The sequence below is a fragment of the Sipha flava genome, unplaced genomic scaffold (assembly GCF_003268045.1).
Source record: "Sipha flava isolate LNK unplaced genomic scaffold, YSA_version1 81_pilon_pilon, whole genome shotgun sequence".
Classification (NCBI taxonomy): Eukaryota; Metazoa; Arthropoda; class Insecta; order Hemiptera; family Aphididae; genus Sipha; species Sipha flava.
The window spans coordinates 959,103-986,031 of record NW_020273623.1 but is presented as its reverse complement, the minus strand read 5'-3'; the positions used below and the strand labels follow the sequence as shown (position 1 = coordinate 986,031).

The 26,929-nt window shown below is 25.3% G+C and overlaps 1 protein-coding gene across 4 annotated transcripts in view; it reads left to right on the top strand.

Annotated features, from left to right (window-relative positions):
* Window positions 1-26,461, top strand: part of LOC112693162 — a 70,236-nt gene extending 43,775 nt beyond the window's left edge. For 3 of the 4 annotated variants that reach the window (XM_025568102.1, XM_025568101.1, XM_025568104.1), the window contains 20 exons: window positions 7,798-7,943; window positions 18,939-19,206; window positions 20,054-20,197; window positions 21,049-21,231; window positions 21,369-21,629; window positions 22,412-22,582; window positions 22,665-22,851; window positions 22,981-23,259; window positions 23,330-23,427; window positions 23,510-23,686; window positions 23,760-23,954; window positions 24,032-24,140; window positions 24,199-24,378; window positions 24,467-24,585; window positions 24,675-24,851; window positions 24,924-25,102; window positions 25,181-25,341; window positions 25,400-25,633; window positions 25,739-25,969; window positions 26,287-26,461. In XM_025568102.1, coding sequence (XP_025423887.1) covers window positions 7,798-7,943; window positions 18,939-19,206; window positions 20,054-20,197; window positions 21,049-21,231; window positions 21,369-21,629; window positions 22,412-22,582; window positions 22,665-22,851; window positions 22,981-23,259; window positions 23,330-23,427; window positions 23,510-23,686; window positions 23,760-23,954; window positions 24,032-24,140; window positions 24,199-24,378; window positions 24,467-24,585; window positions 24,675-24,851; window positions 24,924-25,102; window positions 25,181-25,341; window positions 25,400-25,633; window positions 25,739-25,969; window positions 26,287-26,414 — 3,627 coding nt within the window. In that variant the 3' untranslated portion in view covers window positions 26,415-26,461. Of the gene's footprint in view, window positions 1-7,797; window positions 7,944-18,938; window positions 19,207-20,053; window positions 20,198-21,048; window positions 21,232-21,368; window positions 21,630-22,411; window positions 22,583-22,664; window positions 22,852-22,980; window positions 23,260-23,329; window positions 23,428-23,509; window positions 23,687-23,759; window positions 23,955-24,031; window positions 24,141-24,198; window positions 24,379-24,466; window positions 24,586-24,674; window positions 24,852-24,923; window positions 25,103-25,180; window positions 25,342-25,399; window positions 25,634-25,738; window positions 26,024-26,286 lie in introns of all 4 variants that reach the window. The other variant, XM_025568103.1, reaches the window with a different exon arrangement.
* Window positions 26,462-26,929: the final 468 nt, after the last annotated feature.

Here is a 26,929-nt window from a genome sequence, read left to right as displayed (position 1 = left end):
TTTATGTAAGAGCAATAGCATAATTTTAAACATAAAACTTATAAAAAATGATTTAGTTAAATAAAATAATACAATTTTAAATGCAACAAATACAATTTAAATATTAGTATAATAAATAATTTAATAATGGATAAATTTATTACCCATTTATGAACTATTGGTATATTTGGCTAATCACAATAAATTATGTAAAAAGCTAAAATAAAATATAATTAATATCGTTTGTATTAAATGTATATATTTTGATAAAGATAAATTAAATTATAATATGTAAGACATTAAATTATATTAATATTAAGCATTTTAATAAAATATTTATTTTTAATAATTTAAAAAAATACGCTATAGCCGTGATAGTAAATTCAAAAATAATTACATATTTATTAAATGACCGGTGAAAATACATATTCACTAATTATACTTACTAAACTTAATTTAAATATATATTTTATATCGAACAATAGAGATAAACTTTATAATGATACTCATTTTTTTAAAATACATCCTATACTATACCTTTAAATAAAGATGGTGAATTTTTAATGTTATACATTTTTAAACAAAAATTCATTTTTCATTACTGTTAAGAGTTAAAAAAGTTAAAATGTTTGAACGATAAAACCACTTTTTAATCCTTTTTGTGCTAAAGACATTTTGCGTTACAAATTAAATTGTAATTTTGTTAATTTACAATTCGGTAATGCTTTGAAGTAGACTGTGTATTATAAATTGAACCGTCTCTCAAATTACTATATAATACAAAAAGTTAATATAACTATAATATTTTTAGGATAAAATTAAAATGGAAAATAATTTTTATACAAATAAAATAAGAAATTAATGAAAACTTAATTGGCTTAAATATTTTCAATAACTCAACGTCCTTTGTCTATGTTAAAAATATAATTTAATTTTAATTATAACATTTTGTTCTAAAAACAGTTTTTCAAATAAATTTAAAATCCAAATTCTAAATTTTATTTTTGAATGTTTAATTAATTTAATTTATATAGAAATAGAATATTCCCATTAAGGATTTTGTCTAATAATGTAAAGATTTTTCTAAGTATATTAGAGGATGATTTGTATTTTACGGTTAAGCGTCAGATAAATGTATAGCTTGTCTGTCGAAATTTAAAGACAAAAAATTGTTATTTTAAGTACAATAATTGTCATCAATGACAATTGATTAATGTTTCTATTGTCACTAACTTGGTGTCATTATACGTGGAGGATGTTTTGAAGAGAGCCTGATTATTTTTTTTCTATTTAACTTATCCCAAGTTATATTGTTGTTTTAAATTTTTTCATTAATTCTATCTCTTTTGTTTATTTAAATTTATAATAAGATATTCCTAGCGTAAGAATTATTACATCTATAGATAAACGAATCAATAGTTTACATTTTTATTTTCAAGCACGAAAAATAAAAGTGCGGTGGATCGCATCTCCCAGTTATTACAACTTAGTCTGGGATCATCGGTTAATCCAATACCGCTTTTTTAAGAATATTTCAAGACAATATATATGTACACTTTTAAACATTTGGGTCTATCTATTCGATATCATGTATGTTATCGTCTATAAGAATATCGTCGGTTTCCATTTCTTCTGGTAAATGTTGACGTGATGAAAAAGCAATTTTTATATTTGCTTCATAAAATGGGATTATATGAAATAATAATTTGTATTCTATTTAAAGTGTCGTTAACTTAAAATGATAAAACGAAATATAATAATAAATATAGTACATTATATTAAAGAGCTATTCTGTCACGCCGACTACTAGTTATCAAATTATTATTAAACGCGATCTGTCGGTTTGTCCCGGGTTGTTATTTATAAGTTTTAATCTGTATAAATTATTCTCTTGTATTAAGTTTTCTAAAGTATCAAACCTATCGTAAGCTGGCGTCCCACATGAAGGTATCGTAAAGTTGATGAAACTAATAATCCTGTATGAAATATATTGATAATAATTTATAAAAATATTAACTTGGTTTCATATTTTAACTAGTATAAACTGTTGTTCAACTGTTATAAATCAAAATTCGTAATCACCAAAAGCTTAGTAATTTATCGGAACTGATTACCGTGCCTTATATAATATACTGCTGATATTAGTTGGAAATTTATTCGAAACATACTATAACCAAGTTTGACGTTGGGATAAATATTGAAGAACATATATCAGAAACTAACGGTCAAGAATTTAGTTCTATTCATTTGTTTTCTATTTCTATATATTTATACATATTAAGTAGATAAGTGATATTATTTACAGATATAGCTACATATTAGTTAATTTAAGTAATAATAATAATTATATGGTTATAATTTTTTCCTGTAATCCTTACTAAATAATTAGTAGGACAGTTATCATTACTTTTTGTTAAGTCCACAATAATGCTTTTGTCCCACGAATGTTTTTAATATACGTATATACTAGAGCGAGAATATTGTTGGTTTGGTTCGTTAAATGATGAAAATGCCCTTTTTGATTGCGTATCTCAAATATTATGAATCCCCATGTTCATAATAATATTCACTATACTATTGTTTATTTGAATTTATATATAAATATATATATATAGATATCACTATAGTGATGAGAATAATTAGGTAAGGCTCTTAATAATATTTCATTAGACTTTGCTTATTATGAAAAACTTACTCTTCTTTAAAATTAAAGGGTATATATTGTGTTTTTTATTACAAAGTCATCAATCAGTTTTTGAGAGGTTTGAACACAATATTAGGAATTAAAATTATTTAAATCTTTTATTATGAAAAGAAATAAAGTCTGATTATCAGATTTTAATTAAATTTTCCTTTCTCCGGCTATGAAATATTATAAGGCATTAAACACAAAATCATACCATCTTATATTTTTTTTGCTTTTAACACATTCCATAAATATTTATTCTAACTAATTTTTATTAAAAACATTAAAATTAAAAAAATAATGCTCTGAGTTTTACTTAAAATAATTAAGAATCAATAAATGTCTTCATAGATTTATGTATTGCATCTCTTTTATATTAAAATGAATGTTAGGTATAAAATTTCAAATACCGGATACTTTTGATTTCAGAATATTTGAATAAGAAGCAAAGTGTATTGGCTATACTGCTTAAAGTCTTAAATTTGATTTAAAAATGTTTAAAATAGTTTTAAATGAGGTATATATCGTAAAAGTATTAATTCTTACTCAGTCGTCTACAGTTACTATATCCAATAACTATCCATATAATTAAGTTCGAATGTGATAATTTTTACAGAGTAAAACCTATTAAAATAATATATATTCATTGACTTGTGTTTTCGTAAGAGAAATGAAATATGTGTTCAAAACCAAAAACTGTGCGTAGTACTGTTTCTTCGTCCGTATACGTTTCCTTCTATTTTTCATTATTATTATTATTATTATTAGTATACGTACGGTCATTGTTTGAAACTTTTACACCACATGAGAAAACACTCTCTTGATTCGTGTTGCTGACGGGTTAATGAAAAAATCGTTAAATTTTTCCATAAACATGTGTGTTTACATATATAAAAGAATTTAAAATTTTCCATCCTGAAATCCGCTCGTTCCTCAAGTATGTCACTACATATGTGTATAATATGTTAATGGGTGTAGGAAAACTAATGGCATGTGAATGATTTATAACGACTATAGACACCGAACACGGTGACAAATACACGGTTACCGGGTGTTTATAACATATTCGTGAAGCACCTACATACGTGTGGGTGTATAGTAGATACGTTTATATGTGTATATACATATTCATTATCGTGTACTCGTCGCGCACTCGAAACCAAAAATTGTCGTTTTCGTGTAATTGATTCAGACGCTCTTAAATGATTGGACGAGTGGTGAAACACGGGTGGTGACTTATTTTCGGAAAGAGCGAACCATGAGATTCGCAAACGTCTCGGTTCCCGTCCGACTGTCTGTATATCTGTCTATCCGTCTGCCTTCATGCCTGTCAGTTCGTCTGTCTGTCCATCTGCCTATCCATTTGAAAACAAAAGAACAATCGGGAACCTAATAATAAGGTTATGTAACACGATATCACGGCCGATTAGGGTTACCGCGACCAGGGTGAGCGAGACGATGGTATAGTGATGCGTGTACGGAGATAAATGTTCACACGCACCCGGCTTTATTTATTCGCGTCAGAAGTTCCGAGACGCGAGCGAATATTGATGTGATGGTTAAAGGTGTGTCATCACGAAGCACGATGATTCGTTGAATATTAACGTTCCCCTGTTTCTCCTACCACCCAACCTAGATTTTAACTCCTCCAGCCGTCCGAAAAGATCTCCCTCGGTGTTTCGCGTTCGACCCCCAACGAGAGGGTTAGAACATAAATATTTATACATAATGTAGAAATATGGTATTATACATACCCAGCGGCAGCAATAGATTTGTCGATCGTTGACAACCAACGGCAGTATATATTAATATATGTTTAGAAGCGCAGAAATAGTGATGTATATAAACGGCTGTTAAACGCACAATATACACATAAGGATAAACTATATACATGTTGATAAACATAAATATATGTGTTTTTGTATGTGTGTGTGTGTGCATGCGTATGTATAATGTAAATATAATAATATATGATATTTGTATGTACATAGTACATAGACCATAAGACGGCAGTGAGAGAGGTAATAATTCCGTTCGACGGTAGCTTACAAATGTTGACATGTTTTTATAGAACACATATACTTAGTTGATTGAAGTGAACCATAATTTATTGCGTGGTTTTTCCGTGGGATACGATACAACCGAATGGAAATCGAAATCCACCAGCGGAGCTTCGTCGACAATTTATATTGTAATTGATAAAAAATAATACCAAACGATATATAAAAAAAAAAAAAACATTACTAGTGTAACGTTAGCAAGCTCATGTGTATGGTGTAATGCCTCCACGTATATTATAATATTTATGCATGTATTGTATATGTGTACTGAAGATACACTTACGTGCGTGTACTATAATGTAAAATATCTTTTGAATTGTTAAAACGATAATCCTCGAAATCACTTCGTCCGCTCTCTAATGTACTGGTTTGTGTACCATATATCGGCAACACAGTAACGTGTATGCGTATAGATATTGTAATAAGTGTATTATGCGCCAACACAATGGATTTGTTTATACATATATAAATATTTAATCTCATCGGGTATGAGCTGAAATAAATTCATATGTCAATTTTGTATAATTTCGTAATTAATAGTAGCTTATAAAATTTTAAATTCTATAAATACCACTCGTAATAAAAATAATAAAAAATGAAAATAAAAATATAACTGTTTTAAAGGAATATTAACGAAATTATTTTTATCGTGTATAAATTGAAATATTATAAAACAAATGCGAATAAACATCAAATTTCCTGAGATGACATTATACTATATTTAAAAAATATATTCAATTATTTATTCATATAAAACGATAATATTTTAAAAGCGACGCAGTGAATTGTATATGTAAAGGATACCATATTTAAAATGTATTTTTAATATACTTTAACGATCACAGAATGTCTTTGTGTTCAATGAAAATTTTAATGTAAATTATATCCTAATAATTTTATTTGCTTGTCATAAAAAAATAATATAAATCTGTTGACTATATATTAAGAATGAATGTAATTTAACAATTTAAATTATAATGCAAGTATACTGAGTGCAGAATAAATTTGACGGATTGACTTGCTTTGTAGTCATGGAATAATTCAGTAATATTTAGTATTAATACATTTCCTACAATTATTCCTAATACAAAATGGAATAATGAGTTATAGATATTCAAGGTATTATTGTTATACTGTATAAAATATTGTTTATAATTATTTAAAATTTAATCTAAGTGAAACTTATTCTAATTAAAGTTTAGTTTTTTTTGCGTTCCGAACTAAAATTTCAATAAAAAATTATAATCCACAAAAGTACATGCAAAGTAATTTATGTGAATATAAGATAAAAATATGTTTTATTTTTCACTGAAAATATACATTAGATAATAAGAACCTGGAATTCATCAATAAATTTGATCCTCAAATTGTGGATATCAATTCATTTTTGTTTCGTGCGATTAAAAATGTACAATTTGTATACGTAAATGTTTAGCTTACATTGTTATAAATTTAATTTAAAATCAAGAGTTTATATCGCTTTATTTCATAAATATTTAATAATATCATAGAATTCATATGTCAAATAACTGAATAAAATTTCTTATTTTTAAAAATCAACAGTTAAATTATTTATTTTGGTTATAAAAATTCTGTATTAATTATTTAAGATAAATTATTAAATAGTATATCTATGTAATAAACTTAAAAATAAGTAAATAAATGAATAATTTCTTACTAAGAAATAAAATTTGAAATTTTATTTTTAAATTGTAAATTGTAGTAAGAAAAAACAACTATAAATATAATCTATCATTTTAAAAATGATAATTTTTTTACTTGCATAGGTAATTTAATTTTGTACTAAATATTTGATGAAAACAAGCTGTCAGGTAATTTAAGTTTGGTACTAAAAAAAATTTATTATTTCTGATTTATTTATTAAATTTAGTATGCATTTTCTTCTAAAATATACCCATTAATTTACTAAGTAAAGAATATGTATTAACTATTATTACATTTACAACGAAGCATAAACCCAATAAATAGCTATTATTTAAATTACAAATTTAAAAAACCATCAACTATTAATTTTCGGAAAATTGTAAATAGAACCAGTTAATTTTAAAAGTTATTTTTATCTGAAAACTTAAATCATTGATTATTTATTATTATTTAAATTTTGTAATAAATAAAATTAATTTAAATAAATATTTTGTCTGAGTTTTTAGATTTTTTAATAGTATGATTCAGATTACAATTTCGTTATATTTATCATAATACACATAAAATAAGCTTAGTATTTTTTTTCACATTTTTTCTTCTTACTTTTTATAAGCGATAAATGAAAAGCATTGTTATAAATGCTCTCTTTAAAATAACCTTTGAATTTTTTTCTATAAAAGCATTGTAAATAAATATAAAATAAATTATTGCACTTGTTGGTTACAGATAATTAAATTATTTTAAATTAATATAATTATTTTGAATATTTAAATATATAAGTATAAAAAATACATGGTTTTGTTAAATATAATGTTTACGATCGTCTCATTTTTTGTCACAATATAGACGTGAATGCTGTATGAATTAGCTTTTATTATAATTAATTGTTAAAAATAAATTACGTAAGTTAAATTACACAAATGTAATTGAAATTCAGTATGAAGTTATTGTGTATGATGAGCATTGAACGTACCGTATATTTTATGCATACATATTTATGAATATCAGCAATTAAATATTAAATCTTTGGCAGCTGAAACCTCTGGCAATTTCATAAGATTTGCATTGGTATTTTTTTATCAATTGCGCAAAAAAAAAAAAAATGCGATAAAGACATGTTTGCTGATATAAAAACCTAAACGTTTCTATCATGAAACACATATGATTATTAAATATTATTATTGAGATTATTTTTATCAAAAATTGACATAAATCTTTTCAAGCGCAACTCGTAATACCACATTATTGATTATTTTGCTCGTGCATATAATTATTCCTGTGGTTGCACTTAATTTTAGTTCTACGGTCAAATCAATTAAGCCAATCTATGTTTTTCATTTAAACTTGTCAATACTTTTCTTTTATACATTAATCGATTATTAATAATACCGTGATTGCACTTGACAGATATCAGACGACGATCGTATGTCTTTGACAACCGCTATCAGTGACGAAGATGACGCAGAGAGCACTCAAAATTCACCATACCGGGGTAAACAAACAGGGACTGCAGCCGCCTCGTTTAATTGTACGGGAGCTGTCAGAAAAGCAGGGTAAGTAAATATATTTTGAAATATGCAGTCTTAATTTTTTTTTTTTTTTAATGAAAATTTCATCCATGCAAACTTGTTTGTGTCATATCACTGTCTCATTCTACAACGATAGTAGCCGGTAGACTACGTTATACAAACATTATAATAATAGTTCTATTTATCAGTGTTTTATACGTGACACTTTACATAAGCTTATGTAGTTTTTGTAAAATAAATCCGACATTTTAAAACATGTATTCATAAAAAATATGATATAAAATACGTAATCTCAACAATTCAATATAATAAGCTCCAAATACTCTTACAGAACGTATAATTATTATACAAAAACATTCTTGATTCGACTTCATTATTTGCTTTAATTTATAAAGGAATGATTTATGTTAAACATTTTATATACAGTGGTGTATTGGTAAATATATTTGTAGGTATACGCACTAAAAAAATATGGATATTAATCCTAAAATAAATTTTCTTGCTTCGCTCGACAATGGTTTTCTCTAGATACGTTCGAAAAAGTGTAATTAATTCTTTGTAACTACACGTTTATAACTTCTATTAAGACTATAAAATATAACACCACAAGATATACATTTGCAGCGCTTTATAAATTGCAAGATGCAGATTTAAGAACTATGGGCTGAATGTTCACACTCCATACTACTTTATTCAATGTTATTCACTACAGTTAACAAAATACATAAAACACAGCGTATACTATAATATTCAACAGCTAAATATTTCAATCAATTACATGGTTCATAACAATGTTTTCCAATGAACTATTAAATTATTATTATTTTTTTTATTTTCGAGTTATTTTAGAAGCGTATACTTGTAAAATAATATTTTATATTAGGTATACGTCGAAAATCGAAAATCTGCTGATGTGTATACGCCGTATACGTACCAGTTCACCTCTGTTTATATATATTATGCATAGTATATTTATACAATAAAATTGAAATATTAAAAAATAAATATTTTAGATTTGTATAATATTCTTAATGTTTTCGTTATTCATGTGTTATTCTATACCTGAAACTTTACATTGAATCAAAACTGAATGCTTGAACTCAATTATTAACACAAGTTATCATTTATAAACAAAGGCTTTTAACCAAATAATTTTATTGAAAATACTAACTAAACTCAATCCAGGTTTATTAATTATGTATACAATATCGTTGGCTAGATATGTATTTAATTAAAAGAACATAAACGGTAAAATGTATTCTATAGGAATTATTAAACTCAATAGTTATTAATATAATTATTTATCCAATTCTGATTAAATAAATGTTGTTCAACACTTTAAAAAATTATTAAACTTTTTAATTGTAGTCTTTTCAATTTTCTAATAAATGAATAGTAATTAAATAATTGTTTTTATTAGTAAAATGTTTTTAATTATAAAAATAATAATTCTTTGAAAATATAATAATACTTTTAATATTTTGTGGGTCGTCATATTTCTTTTTTGGAACTCAATTCACTTAAAAAAAAAAAATATTAACTAAGTTATTTGAATTTATTTTAAACTTTAACAAAATGTAAATAAAGTTCATATCTCAAACACCAATAGTAATATTTTTATTTTTAGTTTTTATGGTTATATTAAATGATATTAGAATAAAATCATGAAATATACATGAACTGACATTTGAATAAAATAGTTTGAGTTGTTAATTAAAACAAGAGTCTGGACATAACATAAATAGATTATTATTTAAATTTTCATATATCATGGAAACAAAATAAATAGGTATCAACATATGAATAATTTCATTGTACCTATCTATAAATAAATAAATTACCATACACAATAATTTGTCTTTTTATGATGAAACGTGTTGTTTCTATCACGGGCGGTCATCGTTTTCGCCAAAAAACTTGATTTTCGTTTCCGCCAAATTGATTTCTACTTATATTATTGTGATAGCGTTTGAGAACCTTTTGTTTATCTGCAGTTTTATCGATTATCGATATATATATATACTGATATTCGGGATAAGCCATCATTTTATATTGAAGATATAAAAGAGATAATTGATTTAACGTACAATAATTTCCACGCATTATAAATAAATATAAATCGAACTATATAACTATATTATTAGCCTATTATTTAACCTATATTATAATATTATAAGTTATAACCTATATCATGCGTAGTTAGTGCCTGTGTTATCGGGATAGAGTTCTGTGATCGAATATGTCAGTACTGTGACAACATAGCAGTGTGAATCGTGAATACTATTTACTGAATAATATACGTATTTATTGAATATATTAAAATTTATATATATTTTAAAAATTATTCTGTAAGATGTAATACAAAAAAAAACGATTAATAAATACAACAAACGAAATAGAAGAATATAAAAATAAAAACATTTTAAGAATGACGTTTTTAAAAAAAGTAAGCAACAATTATTTGAAATAATAAATAATTAATAGAATTAAAAGAAATATTTGACTTTAAATATATACACAAATTTAATTATAAAATTCAATTGGAGTTCAAATATTTGAATCCGAAAATTAAGTCAAACAATTTTTTGGGGGGTCAATAAGAACCGCCTCTCCATGGTGGCCTCTGGGTAACTTTAAATGATTCTCAAATTATAATTTAGACAGTTGTGTAGAAATAGATTTGGGGAAAACGAAAATCTAGCATTTACGTTTTGGCGGAAACGATACTTGGCGAAAACTAAAATCAAATTTTTTGGCGGAAACGAATTACTCCCTCTATCACAAACGTGAGAAATTAATAAAACAATTTTTTTTAACATATCAATTACTTTTTAAACAATAATTAATTATAATAAATAAAAATTTGTTTTTCATCAAAATATAATTGTTCAATACATTTATTTATATAAATATAGGTATAATCGTAACCTATTATTTCAAAATAATACTTATGAACTACGACAACACAGTTCGGTACACAGATTTCTCTTATGTTCTTATTCCAAACACGTTTATGTATTAATTAAAGTTGAATAAATAATAAAAAATAAACTAATACATTGTTTTAAAAGGTAACGAATAAAACATGAAGTAAATATAATAACTTATTAATTAATGCCTATGTTTTAAATAATATAGGAATAAAAATATATACACCCATAATAAAAAAATGTAAGAACAATAAACATGTAAAAATTAATTTTTAAATTAAAACAGGGAACCATATTTATTTATTCATTCATAATACGAGTATAACGTAAGTACCATGAAAATTTTCAATGTATATTTTTTAATGCTTTCAGTTCGCTACATCTATATTAAGTTATTGTATCACGGACAATTTAAGATTATTATAAAAAATCCAATTTAATTATTGTTGAAGTGATAAATCATAAAATAAAGAACATTTTATGGAGTAAAGAAGAAATAATTATTTATTTATTCACGGAAATGGCTTAATATTTAAAATTACAGTTTTTGAACTCAATTTATATGCTTATATACAATTAGGTTTTCACTTCTCCAAAATAGAAGAAAAATACACCGCCTAGTTAAGTTTTTGGTTTGGTAAAGTAAAAACTGTTGTATTGGGTAAAGAAAAATAAAGTTCCTGAGATGGAACGGGGTCAGAGTAATAAAACAGTTTCTTTTTAGTACGTTCATAAATAACGGATAAGACGCCAGTCTCGGCGTGAACAGACGCTTTAAGTATTAGGTACATTTCCTCCTTTTTTTCATTTGGAAAACTACCAACTGTATAGTATCTAAGTTGGCCAGAAATATTGATTACATGGATATGTGCTCAAACGTCAGCTTCATAACTTAAATCTCTAAGATTCTTGTGACTATTATCAACAGTGTTCAAAGATTTATTTTTATAATTATATTTTAATTTCATTTAAAAATAAGCTATAATTTAATAAATAAAATGTAAGACTGCATTCATGGAAAAAATTAAAATTAATTAGAAAATGTTTTTAGAGAAGGTATATATTATAGTCATTACTCATTTATTAGTTTTAAATAATTAATATCCCAAAAATCAAATTAACATTTTTTTATTTAAAATATTCATCGAGTTAAAAAAACTGTTTTTATTTTTTTTTTTTATTTTATTCAAAATAATGAGAATATATAATTAAAATATAAATTGTATAAGTACTATTTTCAATCAATTTTTTTAACTCGAAGAACTTCAAATGAATATAACTTATAAAAATATTAATTGTGTGTGTTTTTGTTATTTAATAGCGTATTAACTTCAAGGGTTATGTTACTCATATATTGTAGTTTCTATAATTTTTTTCTAAGTATAATCATATTGTATTTTATTTTCATGTTACGATCAAATATACAATTAAAATAAATTATTATTAAACAAAATTCTTAATGATCTTTTTCTTTCATTTATGATTTTTTTCTAAAGAAAATGAAATTATTCGTTTTTATGAATCATTAAACAAAATATTTTCTTGAGTTATTCATTTTATAAGGGAAAATTAAAGCATAATTTTCAGTCAAAATCTGTGACATCTGTGGTATTTTAAAAATTGTTTATGCTTAGTTTTGATCATTAGTGTTAAATTGCAGTATGATGAATATCATGACGTGTACTTAAAAATATTTTATACATGAATAAATAAATAAATTTTCAATAATTATTTAATATTCCTCCACCAAGCTAATTTAAAATAGAAACCATTGAAACCAGCATATAATTTGTCATTATAATTATTTGAAGCCGTAAAACAACTAATTAAGTTATTTTTTACTTGTATTGGGAATATAAAATTATATTTGTTGGTATTGCCGTGAATTAATTAAGGATTTTAAGTTTAATGTATTGACTTCTTATTTTTACCATTATTACCAACTATTGCTTTTCAATATCAAAACTCATTTTATAGACAGTTTATGATTTCACAATATTCAGTTGAAAATCATAATAATGTATGATGTTGATTCTGAGAATATAATGCAAACTATTGAAAAAGTTTTTCAATATCGTTATCATACTTTAGAACGTTTAACTTAAGGAATTCTATTTTATTCGAAGAAGTTGATTAGAAATAAGTAAAGTTTCACAGACTTATACATATATTATTTGTAATTTGCATTTTGATAACTATATTATTATTATTATTATTAGTTGTAATACCTTTATTATATATTTCTGTATTTTATATGTTGGATCATCAATAATTTTGGTTGTCAATTTAAGTATTTTCTTCTAGTCTATGAGTCCTATAAATTCAATCAATGTTTTCTCCTTTCATTCGTACAATGAACCCGACTACTTGAATATTATTTTTAATCTCCTTAGTATTTATTCACAGTTCTTGTATATTAACAATATATCTTACAAATATATCAATAATACTATTGGAAATATTGATAGAAAAAAAGAACGATTATCACTATAATAGTCCTTGTACCCAAATATATATAAATAGCATAAAAAAATATAATATATAATGAATTATTGTACAACAATACTACAATGAGAATAAGGAATATGATAGTTGTTCTTTTTACTCTTCAATATTGTCAAGAAAGTCAATTTATAAGTCATTTTAATGTGGACATTTTAAGGACATGTATAGTAATAGGTACATGCATAAAAATACTGAATCATTTGTAAACCAATAATTTGTGATTAAAAATTAATTTTATAATATCAATCCTTGATTTTTGGTAAATATTTTCCATAAATCAATTTTATTTATTTATTTCAGCCATTTGTTTGACACTTATGGGCATTTTAAGAAATATTTAGTGAGTTTCTTTGACACTGTGCAACGAATTTCGATTAGATTAATTTTTTGATAAAATAAAGTGAAATCGAATGACCTAAAATAAAAATAATAAAAATAAATAATTATGTATAAAAGAACTTTCCATAATATACTGTTTTCAAGTAATCAGTTCTTTATTAATATATACTATCTTTATTTAAAACTATGTATTATAAAATTAATTATAAAAGTGCTTATAGATTTATATTTTATTGAGATTGAAATAAATGAGATTTTTCATATTTTAATTAAACATTAAAAAAATATACGTAGAATTTCTGTATGAAAAAAACATAATAGTATTAAAAAAAGCTTATATTTCCTATGGATTATTGTAATTTTATTTTAATTGATATAATCCGAAGCTAGAGCATATCATAAAATATTTAATAATATTTTTCAATTAATAAATAATTATTTACATTTTTAGATGAGCTGTTTTATACTTACGATTGCAAATACTTATCTTCAATATTTTATAATAAAACAAAATTAATTGTTATTTAAATGCAAACAAACCAATGACTACATAAAAATATGTACACAATATAAAATACAATCGAATATAATATGTTATAAGGTAAAAGTTTAAAGTATTCAGTAATTTTAAAAATATACAATGAGTCTTGAATTATAAATTAATAGAGAGTATTTTATTTTAACTTTTATTTTTTTTTTTAGAGTCCAGCACTCTGTTAATTTTTTTTAAATTAAGTCACATAAAAATAGTTTGTTGCATAATTCACTTCTTATAAAAATTATGATATTATCATTTATATAAAATATAAACATATATACATTTATAGTTATAATTCAGAATATATCAAATAATAATAAAATAAAAATATTATAAAGTGAAATAAGAATTAAAATAAAAACTAATTTAAAAGCTAATCAAGAAAAAACTGTATTTTCACATATCTTAGACTAAGAATTTAAAACAAATATTTATTAATTTAAGTTTATAAAAATACATAACAATAACTTTTTTTGAAATATTCGAATATCTATTCTTAAAAACTATTTTCAAATTGTTTTAAATATGTGTGGTTAAATTAACTTTGATTCTTTTTTTGTTGTTATATTTAGTATTATTTTTATATTATTCTTATGTTTTTGTAAGTTTTAGATTAATAGTATTACAAAAGTCAATTTATTTGTATTTTTTATGCTTTTTAGTAATATGATTAACAACAGAATATTTTTGAAGACCAATATATTTTTAAAATGTTTATTGCTTTTCTTTATAATATATTTATCATGATTCATGACGATGGTTCTAATCGTTCGTAAAACCCATAGTAATTAAATCAGCAATAGGAATAGTCATTGTGGAGCTTAACTAATGATTATTTACTGCACGTATAAATATGGATTTCACAGACACATAATAAAAAAAGATCTCTATTTAACTCCTTTAAAACTAACATGTATTGAAGGATCCTTTAACAGTAAATATCTTAAAGTAACTCTAACTCAATTTTTTCTATATATTATATAAACCTTATTTATAAGACTACAGTATTAAGCAGGCCTCTTATGATACTTGAGGTTTTGAATTGCTAGAATCTATTTCTCAAGAAGTTTGAAATATCGATGACGATAAGAATTCGTACTTGTTTTTGTAGCTATTAATATAATAATAAGTATATTCATGAATGAAAATATTAGCATTATTAATAGGTAATATTTATCGTTATTATTATTATTTTATTTTTATTTTCTAATAACTTACAAGTTATTATACAATAATTTTTTATAACGTGGATCTTAAAAATAAATGTTATCGGTTTTTATACATACACAATACACTAAATCATTTAAAAAAAAGTATAAATGAGTACTTAAATACTTGCATCATGAAATATAACTTAAAATATTCAATTAACTTACGTTTTATAATTAAAATAATATTTAACTTGAAACGTTTTACTCTTAATTCGTATTTATAATAATGAAATACTACATATTTTATATATATCAGATAAACAGCCACGTAATTTTTGTGTAACTAATCAGTCCTAATTCAGTTTGACGAACTTTTTAGAATGATTTATAGCATTCTACATTTATGAGTATCATATTTTTAATTGCAAGATATCAGCAAAATTAAATTATTGAGATTAGTTTCATATATGTTTAGAATACATTTATTAAGCCATAAATAATATAAGTAAATGTGAAAATCATACATTTTATAAAACAAATCATTTTATTTTTTGAACAATTGGTATCTAAAACAAAATAATATTATTCATTGCATTTTACTTAATTCAAATTATTCATTTTTGACATAGAAATGGTCAATTTAAAACGTTTTATTTAAAATTTTATTACAAGAAAATAACCATATTTTAGTCAGATCATTTTTATAAAATATAACTTTATTAAATACTTATCATTATATATGTATAAAAAAATACATCACCATCTTTATAAAATCTTTATTATACCGAAATTAATTAATCAATGAAAATAAATTGATTAAATTTAATTTAAATTTAAAAAAAGATATTTTACCACCTTTTTTTGTTTTCGTTTGATTGCACGCAAAAAAAGAAATTAATATTATTTTTGTTTTATTTTCATGACTACTAATTAAAAAAGTACAATAACATGTTTATAGCATATATTTTTAATTTTACAAAATATATGTGTAAAAATAATTAAGTAGGTTATGTCAAAACATTCAAATAAACATATTTTAAGTGTTGAATTTTTTTTATAACTGTATTCAAATTCTTACCCAAAAATATGCATGAATTATCTAATACTTTAAATATTAAATTACATTTTTTAGTCAATATACTTTAATCCAAAAAACAACCAAATCCCACAGATATAAATATTTGTTCATCCATATCTAATTAATATTTTATTTCTATTATACTATTGAAATTATATAACAAATAAAATATTTATCAATATTTTGATTCATGTGCAAAATAAAAATTTAAATTCGTCATTTAGTGACATTATATAAACATTTCTGAATTGACATCATAGACAAACTATTTTAAAAGTGTAAACCCAAATCGATTTTTTAGAAAAAAAAATGCAGAAACATTCTAAAAAATGAAAAACACTTGAGAAAACCCATCATACCTTAGAAAAACAAATCGAAATAACTTTGAATAAAATCCCTTGAGACACAAATTTGTATGGTGCAGTTTTGTTAGAAATATTGTCGTATTAAAAGTATATTCTATATTTTATTCATAACTTTCAAAAGAAAATAAGGTAAAATGCTAATTTTAGTTTTGACAGTTTTAAATTATCCTAAATATGCTCAACAAATCACAGCTAAATAATAAGAGTAGTTTGTTTGTGCAAATTTAAATTAAAGAATAATTTGGATAAATAAACCAAGATCATACATATTATATTATCATATTATAATATAATATCTGATTAAATTATACATTTTAACACATAATTTTAATGGTACGTTGATCTCAGTGGCAGAACTAGATTCTTGGAGGCCTGTGTAAAAAATTTTCGTGGCGAATTTCTAAGACAGAATTTTAAAAAAAACCTAAGAATTTTGTTTTTTTCACGTAACATCTTTATTCTTTAATAAACATATTTATATATATATATTATATATTATTATTATTAATAATATATTTATAAGTAGGTAAATATTGAAATTAAGTTGTGAGTATTTATTTTCGGCTTTGGTTTTATGCAATAGTATTAATCAATGCCAACATTTTTGATTTTTTTGCACGTTCATTTTCAATATATATCATGGTATTCAGTATATCATGGCTAAACTACTTAGACGTGTTTGATGAGACATAGTGTTTCTGAGGTAGCTTTTTATTGAGCTTTGAAAACGATTTCTCAGCACTGACTACAGTTACTGGTAAAGTGAAAAATTAATAAAATGCCTTTAATAATTTCAGTAATTATTTTCAATGACTAACAATTTAGTTTTATTAAAAATATTGGATAATGTTTCGAGCTCAAAAGCAAATAATGTACTAAAAGATTCGATTTTATTGGTTAATTCTGCCGAATTAAATATCAGCAGGATACAAGTTACAACCGATAATTTATTTGCGTGATAAAATTATTATTCTGCATTAGTATAGTTATAACTCCTTTTTTTTCTAGAATATTTTATTTAAAATGAATAAATGCATAAATACCTACCTATCTTCATATTATACTAAGATCTAATAGCTAATTGATTATGGTAGATTATTATTATTCTAAACTTCCATAATTAACTATGTAATGGTTTACTTACAAAAATAAATGGAAAGCTAAAACCTAAAAATAAAAATTTATGAGATTTTTAGTTAATTTTTTTAAATTTTAATGTTCATAATTTTCTAAGTTAAATTGTTTGAGGCCTCTCTTATGCCGAGGCCCGTGTGAAATCACACATTTATCTATATATAGCTCCGCCACTGGTTGATCTGTATTTTAAGATTTTAATAGATTATATTTTTGTTTTCTACATAGTAATTATTATGTTTTAAATTGCCATAAATTCAAAATTCACGTCAAGTTAAATTTGTTTAAAAAAAAATAGTTGCATTTCAAAACTTTTATAAATTAATATTATAAGTTTAATAATCTAATTACAAAACGTTCCAATTATACTCTAATAAAAAATGAATAGTTATTTTAGTATTTACAAGATAATATTAAATTATATTCAACTAAAAATCATGATTTTACTTAGAAGTAAGTTTTTTTGAGAATATTTAAACTAAAAATTCTTTTGTAATATTTATGCCTCTAGAAAAATATACAACAGCACTTCTCACTATTTTTTGTTACTTATAAATGGTGAATATCTTGACACGTGGTGAAAAAATCGGTTTAATTTTAAGTGGTCTTCACTCAATGAATGCTATTCATTTACCTTTGTTCTGTTTACAAGGGCTACTGTATGGATGTTTTATAAAAAAAATAAAATATAACGAACACAATGTGTCTTGCAAATAAAAAAGTTTTCAATAAAAAATAACTGTTATACGAGTATGTTATTGTTCACAGGAAGTATTAAGTTTTCCGTTTGTGGTAAAATTATACTCAAAATACACTTAATAATATTTGAGAAGTTTTTTCGAAAAAAATATAATTTAAAATTATATGTTTTACTGAAACTATAATAAATAAATATTCATCAATATCATTTTAAACTTGGCAATCAATAATATTGTTTATTAAGTTATCGGATTGAATGGATTTACATTTCTTATTTTAGGTTTTTGAGCGTAAAAAAATGGCTATTGCGCAAAAAACACCAAATCGAGCTTGCCAGAAAAAGAGGTTGGAAAGGTTATTGGGTGTGTCTCAAGGGTACAACGTTACTCTTTTACCCATGCGATTCCAGAGAAGGACGGAGTGTAGAAGCTGCACCAAAACACCTTATTATCGTCGATGGAGCAATTATGCAACCTATCCCAGAACATCCAAAGAGAGATTATATTTTCTGCTTGAGTACAGCTTTTGGAGACGCCTACCTGTTTCAGGTATGCCATTCTAAGTAGCATTATTACTAATGTATAACAACTATTGAAAAAATATATACATATAATTTGTATTAATCTATATTTTAGTAAATACTATGTTATACATTTTAGCAGGAAGAAAAAATATTAATTTTCTGGAAGTATAAAATAGTTGATCGATGTAATCAAAAGTTTAGAAACTCAGTTGGTTAGTTTGATCTGATCTCCTATGTTTGTTTTAAATTAGATACAACATTTTTTTTAATCATAATTGCACAAGACAACATAGACATGACTAGAATTTATTCGTTGAAATTGACATAGATTATGGGTTTTTACACTATTAGTACACTTGAACTGTATGCTTGTTACTTAAAATATAACTATGGCAAATATTTTATGTTAATACTACATATCATATTAACACAGATGTTTGTTATCGCAAATGTTGATATTCACTGCTAAAAATATAACAGTATATAGAATTATAGAGTATTTTGACGGTTCAATATGAATATATCTATCAATAAATTAACAAACGGCTCACTGAAAGTAACAAAGATGTATTATGGTGCGATCCCACGGCGCGAGGCGCGTGATTCACCTGTGTGACCACGGCACCGCACTTGCCCACACCACGCGCGTACGTTACACAATCTCACGGCACGTTTCTCGGCGCAATTTCCGATCGTTTATCACGAACCACATGATCCTTTGGCGCGTGTCACAGATACCGACAACCGTCGGGAAAGAACGCGCCGGGCAACACCTATACCACAGCGCCGTGTATCGTACCGTATTGTACGCCGTGGGATCGCATCTTTTTTTTTGATTTTGTTTACATCAAATGAACTGTCTTATTTTTCAGGCCCCTTGTCAAGTAGAGTTGGAAAATTGGGTGAACAGTATCCACTCAGCATGTGGGGCAGCATTTGCTAGGCACAGAGGGAAAATTGGTACACTTCATTTGTTACAAGAGGAAATTTATAGAATCGAAAAGCAAATAGAAGCGGTGAGAATTCCTGAACTATTTACTTTAACTTCATGAACAACATCTGTTTATTATCAATTTGTTTTCTATAAATCCATTTTACATACTTCGACCATGAAAATTATATCATCATTTAAATTATTTGAATTGTGTAATTGGAATACAATTCACCTGGCTAATATATGTATAAAATAATTAAATTCTAATGATTCAAACCAATATATTAATATCGAGAGCAAAACATATATATTAATATATAATATAGTCGCTTTAATAATAATAATTAAGTAATAATCGTGTTTCGCTATACAATTATCATTGAAATTTGAACCGCATAATTATCTGTCTGAAAACCCAAACAATGTTATAACTTAAATATTGAACTAATGGATGTAAAATCAATATATTTTTTAGTTGTTAATGCCAAATGAATTATAATATTTTTTCTAATCTTGTCATTTTTGCATTAAATATAAAATTAAAATGTTATATGACTTGTAATATTTATGTACTTGCTATTCATTATTGTAAAAGTATTTTATTTACGTGATTTTTCAATGGCCTTCATTTCGTTTAACATTATTAACAGGTGTGGTATTCACATAAATATTGCATAAACGACAAACATATGTTTACTATATGCGTGCTTAAATATTTTTATTATTATTTGTAAACTTGTGTGTGTACAAGTGTGTTTTTTTTTTATCAGTTTTAGATTAGAGTTATACGAATACTATATTCAACGTTTTTATTTAACAGTATGCAAATTTTAACTAAAAATATTGTATATTTTATCAAATAGAAAATTTAGTTTGAATCAGATATTCACTTAAAAATTGTAATAATTTCAATATTTATGTGAACTTTTACAGGACCAAAAACTTAAACATATGGCTGAAGAACAAGTAGAAATGCTTACCGATCCAGATACAAAAGAACAAATAAAAAAACAAATTTTAGCTTGGGAAGAAAATTTAGAAAGATTACATTGCGAACAGTTCCGACTCAAATGTTATATGGCCAGTTTACAAAATGGTGAACTACCAAATCCAAAGGTACCTACTAATTTTACTGAATTTACTGCACTCGTTATATTAATGAAGTTCAAACCTAATTATTTACAAATTTTAACTTACAAATACTTACTAACTATTTAATTACAAAAGTTTTAATTATAAATTAAAAATTATAGATTCTTTTAACACGTGTGTCCCGAGCAACGAAAATTACACTGAACAAATTAGGCGTATTTACTGTATCTTCACTACATGCATTTATATGTGCTCGTTCTCCGTCATTGCTCAACAATCTTTTGGCTGGACGTGGTGCGACAAAAAGAAAAGCTCCTGTCTTATCTCGTTCAAACAGTGGTTCAGGTAGAAGGTCATTGCAATCATCAACATCAAGAGATGATCCAGAAAAAACAGTAAAAGTATCCCTGCCTGATAATCAAGTAAGTAATTTTACAAAATATTTAGGTGCATATAAGTAACAAAAATTATTTCCAACACTTTATATTCTCAAATAAATTGAATATTTCAGTGTTATAATATTTTATTTTAATTTTGGAATACGCATTTAAACATTTTAACATAATTTCATAAAATTGAATTGAAATTTAGAAGTATTTTCAGTTAAAACCAAATTAATACTGGTATTTTCCATTTTGTGATTCTGGTTTAACATAAAATCCGGGATTAGTAATTACAACGGTAAAATATTTTTAATTATTCACGGAAATTATTAATTATTTGGTACTTTCTGTGATAAATTGTAACCCAAATAATATTTTTTCTATGTTCAATTTAGTTACCAGTTTTTTTGTATTTTTTGTAATATTTATATATTACGAATTAAATACTGTATTTATTTTATAATTGTATTGTAGATTGTAGAGAAATTCAAATATAAGTAGTATTAAAATAACACAGAATAATAACCATAAGTAAATCAATTCGATCATTTAGTGATAATACCGAATATTTAGTTAGTTGTGTATAACCAAATTTTTTAAATACCTACCTTACACCAGTATCTAAATTTCATTTACTGCCAATTTTGTAAAACTAAAAATTATTAATTATATGAATATTGTTGTCATAATAATGATAAATATGGGTATGAAGTTAAAGCTAATTGATTAATGATATTGATTGTTGGGTATTATAAAGAAATATATAGATAATCTATTATTTTAATGGCTTAACTTAATAATGTTTACAATTCATTTTATAGTCCGTACAAATTTATTTACGGGAAGGAATGACTGTGGACGAATATTTAGCATTATCTTGTTCGAGAAAAGGACTTAATCCGATGGAGCATTTTGTCAGGGTAAAAAAGAGAAGAGATATGGAAGATCACAATTATTTTGTTCCTCATCGAACTGACAGTATTGAAACTTATGTAAGAATTATATTCAATCTTAATTGAAAATATATCATAATCACCAAATATGTTAAATTATGTTTTTTTAATTCTTATATAGTTACATACACATGAAGTTGTTGAAGTTCGGGCCAAAATTCTTTACCAAGTAGAGCTTGAAAGAAATACATTAGATCATATGTGGGGATTTTCAGTAGAAGCAGAACTCATTGAAAATGCTGAAAGACAAGATGAGCTCTGTTGTTATGTGAGCAGAGTTGAAGACAAAGGAATTGCAATTCAAAACGGTAATAAATAGTTTGGTTTTTGAGAAATAAAATATACAGTCTTAGTTCATCTAGATAATACAAAATTGAATTTTTTTTATAACTATTTAATTTACAATACATACTTATAAAATAATTTGTTGGTTATAGGCTTAATTAAAGGTGATGAAATAATGGTAATAAATAGTGCCATCGTGAGTGATTTAGACATGATGTACTTGGAATCAGCTCTCCAAGAAGAACTTTCTTTGAGTATGATGATGAGATCTTCCAGAACTGAACCTCCTCAGTTACCTTCTGGCTCTAGAATTATATCAAAGACTACTGATGATATAATTCAATCTTTAGTTTGTCCTCCGCCACCTACAGATCCACCAGTAATTTCAGAAGAAATGATATCTGGATTAATTGTGCCGGCTCCAGGGTGGAGTAAGTTAATTAAGTCTGTTATAATAAACGCTATGAAAAAATAAAATAAATAAATATATAAATTCATTAGACAGGGAAGGAATTTATGAATTGGAAACTAACAATATGTCACAAGATTCAAAACTTGCTTCCAGAGGAAATTCTTTTGAAATTGAAAATTTAATTAAGGTGTGTGTTATTTTTCATTAAATGTGTATTTTTTATAGATTAGTTGTTGATTAAAATTGTATAACATTTATTTTTATTTTAGAGTGCTGGTGAAGTAACCGGATTCTGTAGATCACCAGAGCCAGCGAGAAGATCTAGCCCTACCGTAATGTCTGTTATACAAAATCCTCCATTAACTATTGGTCGACAATTGACGGATGCCGAAAAACTTAGAAAAGTAATTTCTGAACTTATAGATACCGAAAAGTCATATATTAAGGTTGGTATATTTTATTCAAATATTTTAATTATATATACTATATAAATTTCACATAAAATACAATATTTTACAGCACTTAAACAATCTACTAGAAAATTATTTAGAACCACTTAGACAAGAAACATTTTTAACTGGAGCAGAAATAGCCGTTCTGTTTGGTAATATCCAAGAAATTGTTCAGTTTCAACATCAATTCTTACAAAATTTAGAAGAAGCCTTGCATCAAGAACCTAATTTCCATAAATTTGATCAACCAGAACAATTCAAAGTAAAATTATCAAAATACCTAAAAACATTTATTCTTTAATAAATATTAATCACAAAATAACAATTTTAATATTGCAGAATATACTTTTTTCCATTGGTAGTGCCTTTTTATATTATGTGAATCATTTTAAATTATACAGTTCATTCTGTGCAAGCCACTCTAAAGCTCAAAAAATACTTAATCCAAGTAAATGTTTATAATTTGAACATCAATGAACATAAGTCTAATTAATTTGATGTTTTAGATGAAGGCAATCAAGCTTTACAAGAATTTTTATGTTCGAGAAACCCTAGACAGCAACATTCTTGTTCATTAGAATCGTATTTAATCAAACCTATACAAAGGATATTAAAATATCCTCTTTTACTACAACAGCTAAGAAATCTAACTGATCCTCATTCAGATCAACATCTGCATCTTGTTGGTACGTTGTTGTACTAGTTCTAAAAGTTGAAAATAAATTTTCATTTTATATAAAAAACTAAAACTTTACATTGGCTTGTACATTTTAGAAGCACTTAAGGGAATGGAAAATGTCGCTGAACATATCAACGAAATGCAAAGAATACATGAAGAATATGGGGCTATTTTCGATCACTTATTTAGACAACATCAAAAATCTTGTAAACAAGTAAGTCATTATTTTTTATATACATATATAATATATATAACTTAAAAATGTTGATGGTTATTTTTTTATAAATATTAATTGTTTTACAGTCTATTGATTTGTCACCCGGTGATTTGTTGTATTACGGAGGAGTTGAATGGTTGAATATATCCGATTTCCTCGGCAAAATAAAAAAAGGTCTAGAATTACATGCAATGTGTTTTGTATTCAAATCAGCCGTAGTGTTTTTATGTAAAGAACGTCTAAGGCAAAAAAAGAAATTAATGGTCAGTTTTAGATGATTAGTTTTAAATAGTATACTTTTTCAACAATCATTAAAAGTTATTGGTTTTTAATAGAGTGTATCAGGAAAAAGTGAAATGGAAATAATTAGATATCAAGTCTTAATACCAGTAACTGAAGTGCAAGTTAGAGCAAGTTCAGCTAAAGATATGGAGACACATTTCTTATGGGAACTGATACATTTACGAAGTCAATCGCACAGAAGAGCTGAAAAGATTTATGTCCTTTCCAATAGGTAAATAAATTTAAAAATGTATCCTCTTAATTGTACTATTCTAAATATTTTTTATTAACAACTCAATGTATTTGATAGTACTGCCGAATTCAGAAATGCATTCTTAAAAACTATACGTCAAATAATTCGTGAAAGTGTTAGAAATATGAGTATTCCTACTGCCAAACCTTCAACTAATACCCCAGCTCAATTAGTAAGCAATACCGCAACTTTAGGAAGACAAACTATTAGTACTGGAGGTAAATAGTATATTTTACATTCTTGATTTCAAATATTAATGTTGAATAATTTGTAAAGGTCTACAATTAAAAACAGAAGACCAAAAACACTCTCAAAATTCTAATCTAGCACAAGGATCTCAAACACTTGGTAAACCTAAAAAAATTCCTCCCAAACCACCTCAGAGACATTCTTCGGGAAGCTCTATGAGTAAAGTCGAGTTGAGAAATCAAGGAACATCATCTACTGATTCTACAACGGATACAGCAGGGACGCAAACTATTTTGCCAAATTATAGACCAAGAAGCAGGGGTAAATAAAATAAAACATCATTGTAGTTTATTCCTTATTTATATTAGTTATAAATATAGTTAGATGTATTTCACTAATATTCATATTTATTATATCGCTTTACAGAAGATAGAAAAGTTGATGATCAAAAATCTGAAGGTGAAGATGATAGCAACAGTCAACCTGGGCCATCTAAAGGACTTCCGATGCATGGTAGTTTGGGAAAAACGCCCAATTACTTAATGCTTAGTACCACTTCTACGTTATCAGCTAGTAGTACGGGCAGTCAAGCAGCCAGGCTGGTGGAAAGATCACAACAACCAGAAAACTATCAACCACCTCAGGTGCAGGACCTCGGTAAGACGGATCTGCACCAGGATTACTAAAAATCACGCTACCCACTGAGAATAGGTTAGACCCGTTATAATGTTAGCCAAGGCTAAGGGTCACACGTGGTAGAGTGAACTCGTAAAAATAACGTGAAAAGGAATCGCGATGGAGTTCACTCCGCCAGAAAAGCACATTCTGAAAACTGTAGTAAACGGATAATGTTAGCGTCTTACATTAATTATAGGTTATAAATTATATTAAGTGTATGTTTGGTGTAATAATCTGATAAGGTTAATTAGTAGAGAGATATTTATGATGGTATTTTGATTTATATTACTCCACAGGTTCTCCAGTTTGGAAGCCCAGAGAATTGGGAGAATCGTCAACATTGCCACGAAAAAAAAAATCGAATCAGGAGCAGTTTGAAACAAGGACAATGGTGAGAAAAGGAGAGAAAAAGGTTAAAAAATGAATAAAAACGCGGGACAATCACTTATTAAAAAATATTACACGTATAAAAATACCCAATTAAAGAGGAGCGTGATAGGAGTCCTCTTTTAAGTGTAATCGTGAATTTCTATGATGTCCTTGTCACCAATGGTATGGAAAGGATCGGCAGGCCGAGAGTCGAAGAAATTATGTTTATGATCAAGTTAAATTATTTCTTAAATTCTCATTACCTTATTGGTATGTTCCTACTTTATTTATTACATAAAATTAGAATTTATTTCAGGTTTTTGTTTCGTGTAAATAATAATTAAAACGAAACTGAAACAACATTTTGTCACAATTAAAAATTAAAATATACTGGATTTGGGCTGTTTATTATTATCGGTAATTAAAATACAAACGTTAATACAACAACCATGGTAAATTATTCTTTTAACCACCTTTAACTAATATTGTTATTAGACGCCATAAACAAGTATATGGCTATTTGGGATATGCATTATGAAATTTATCCACGTTACGTTGACTTAAATATAT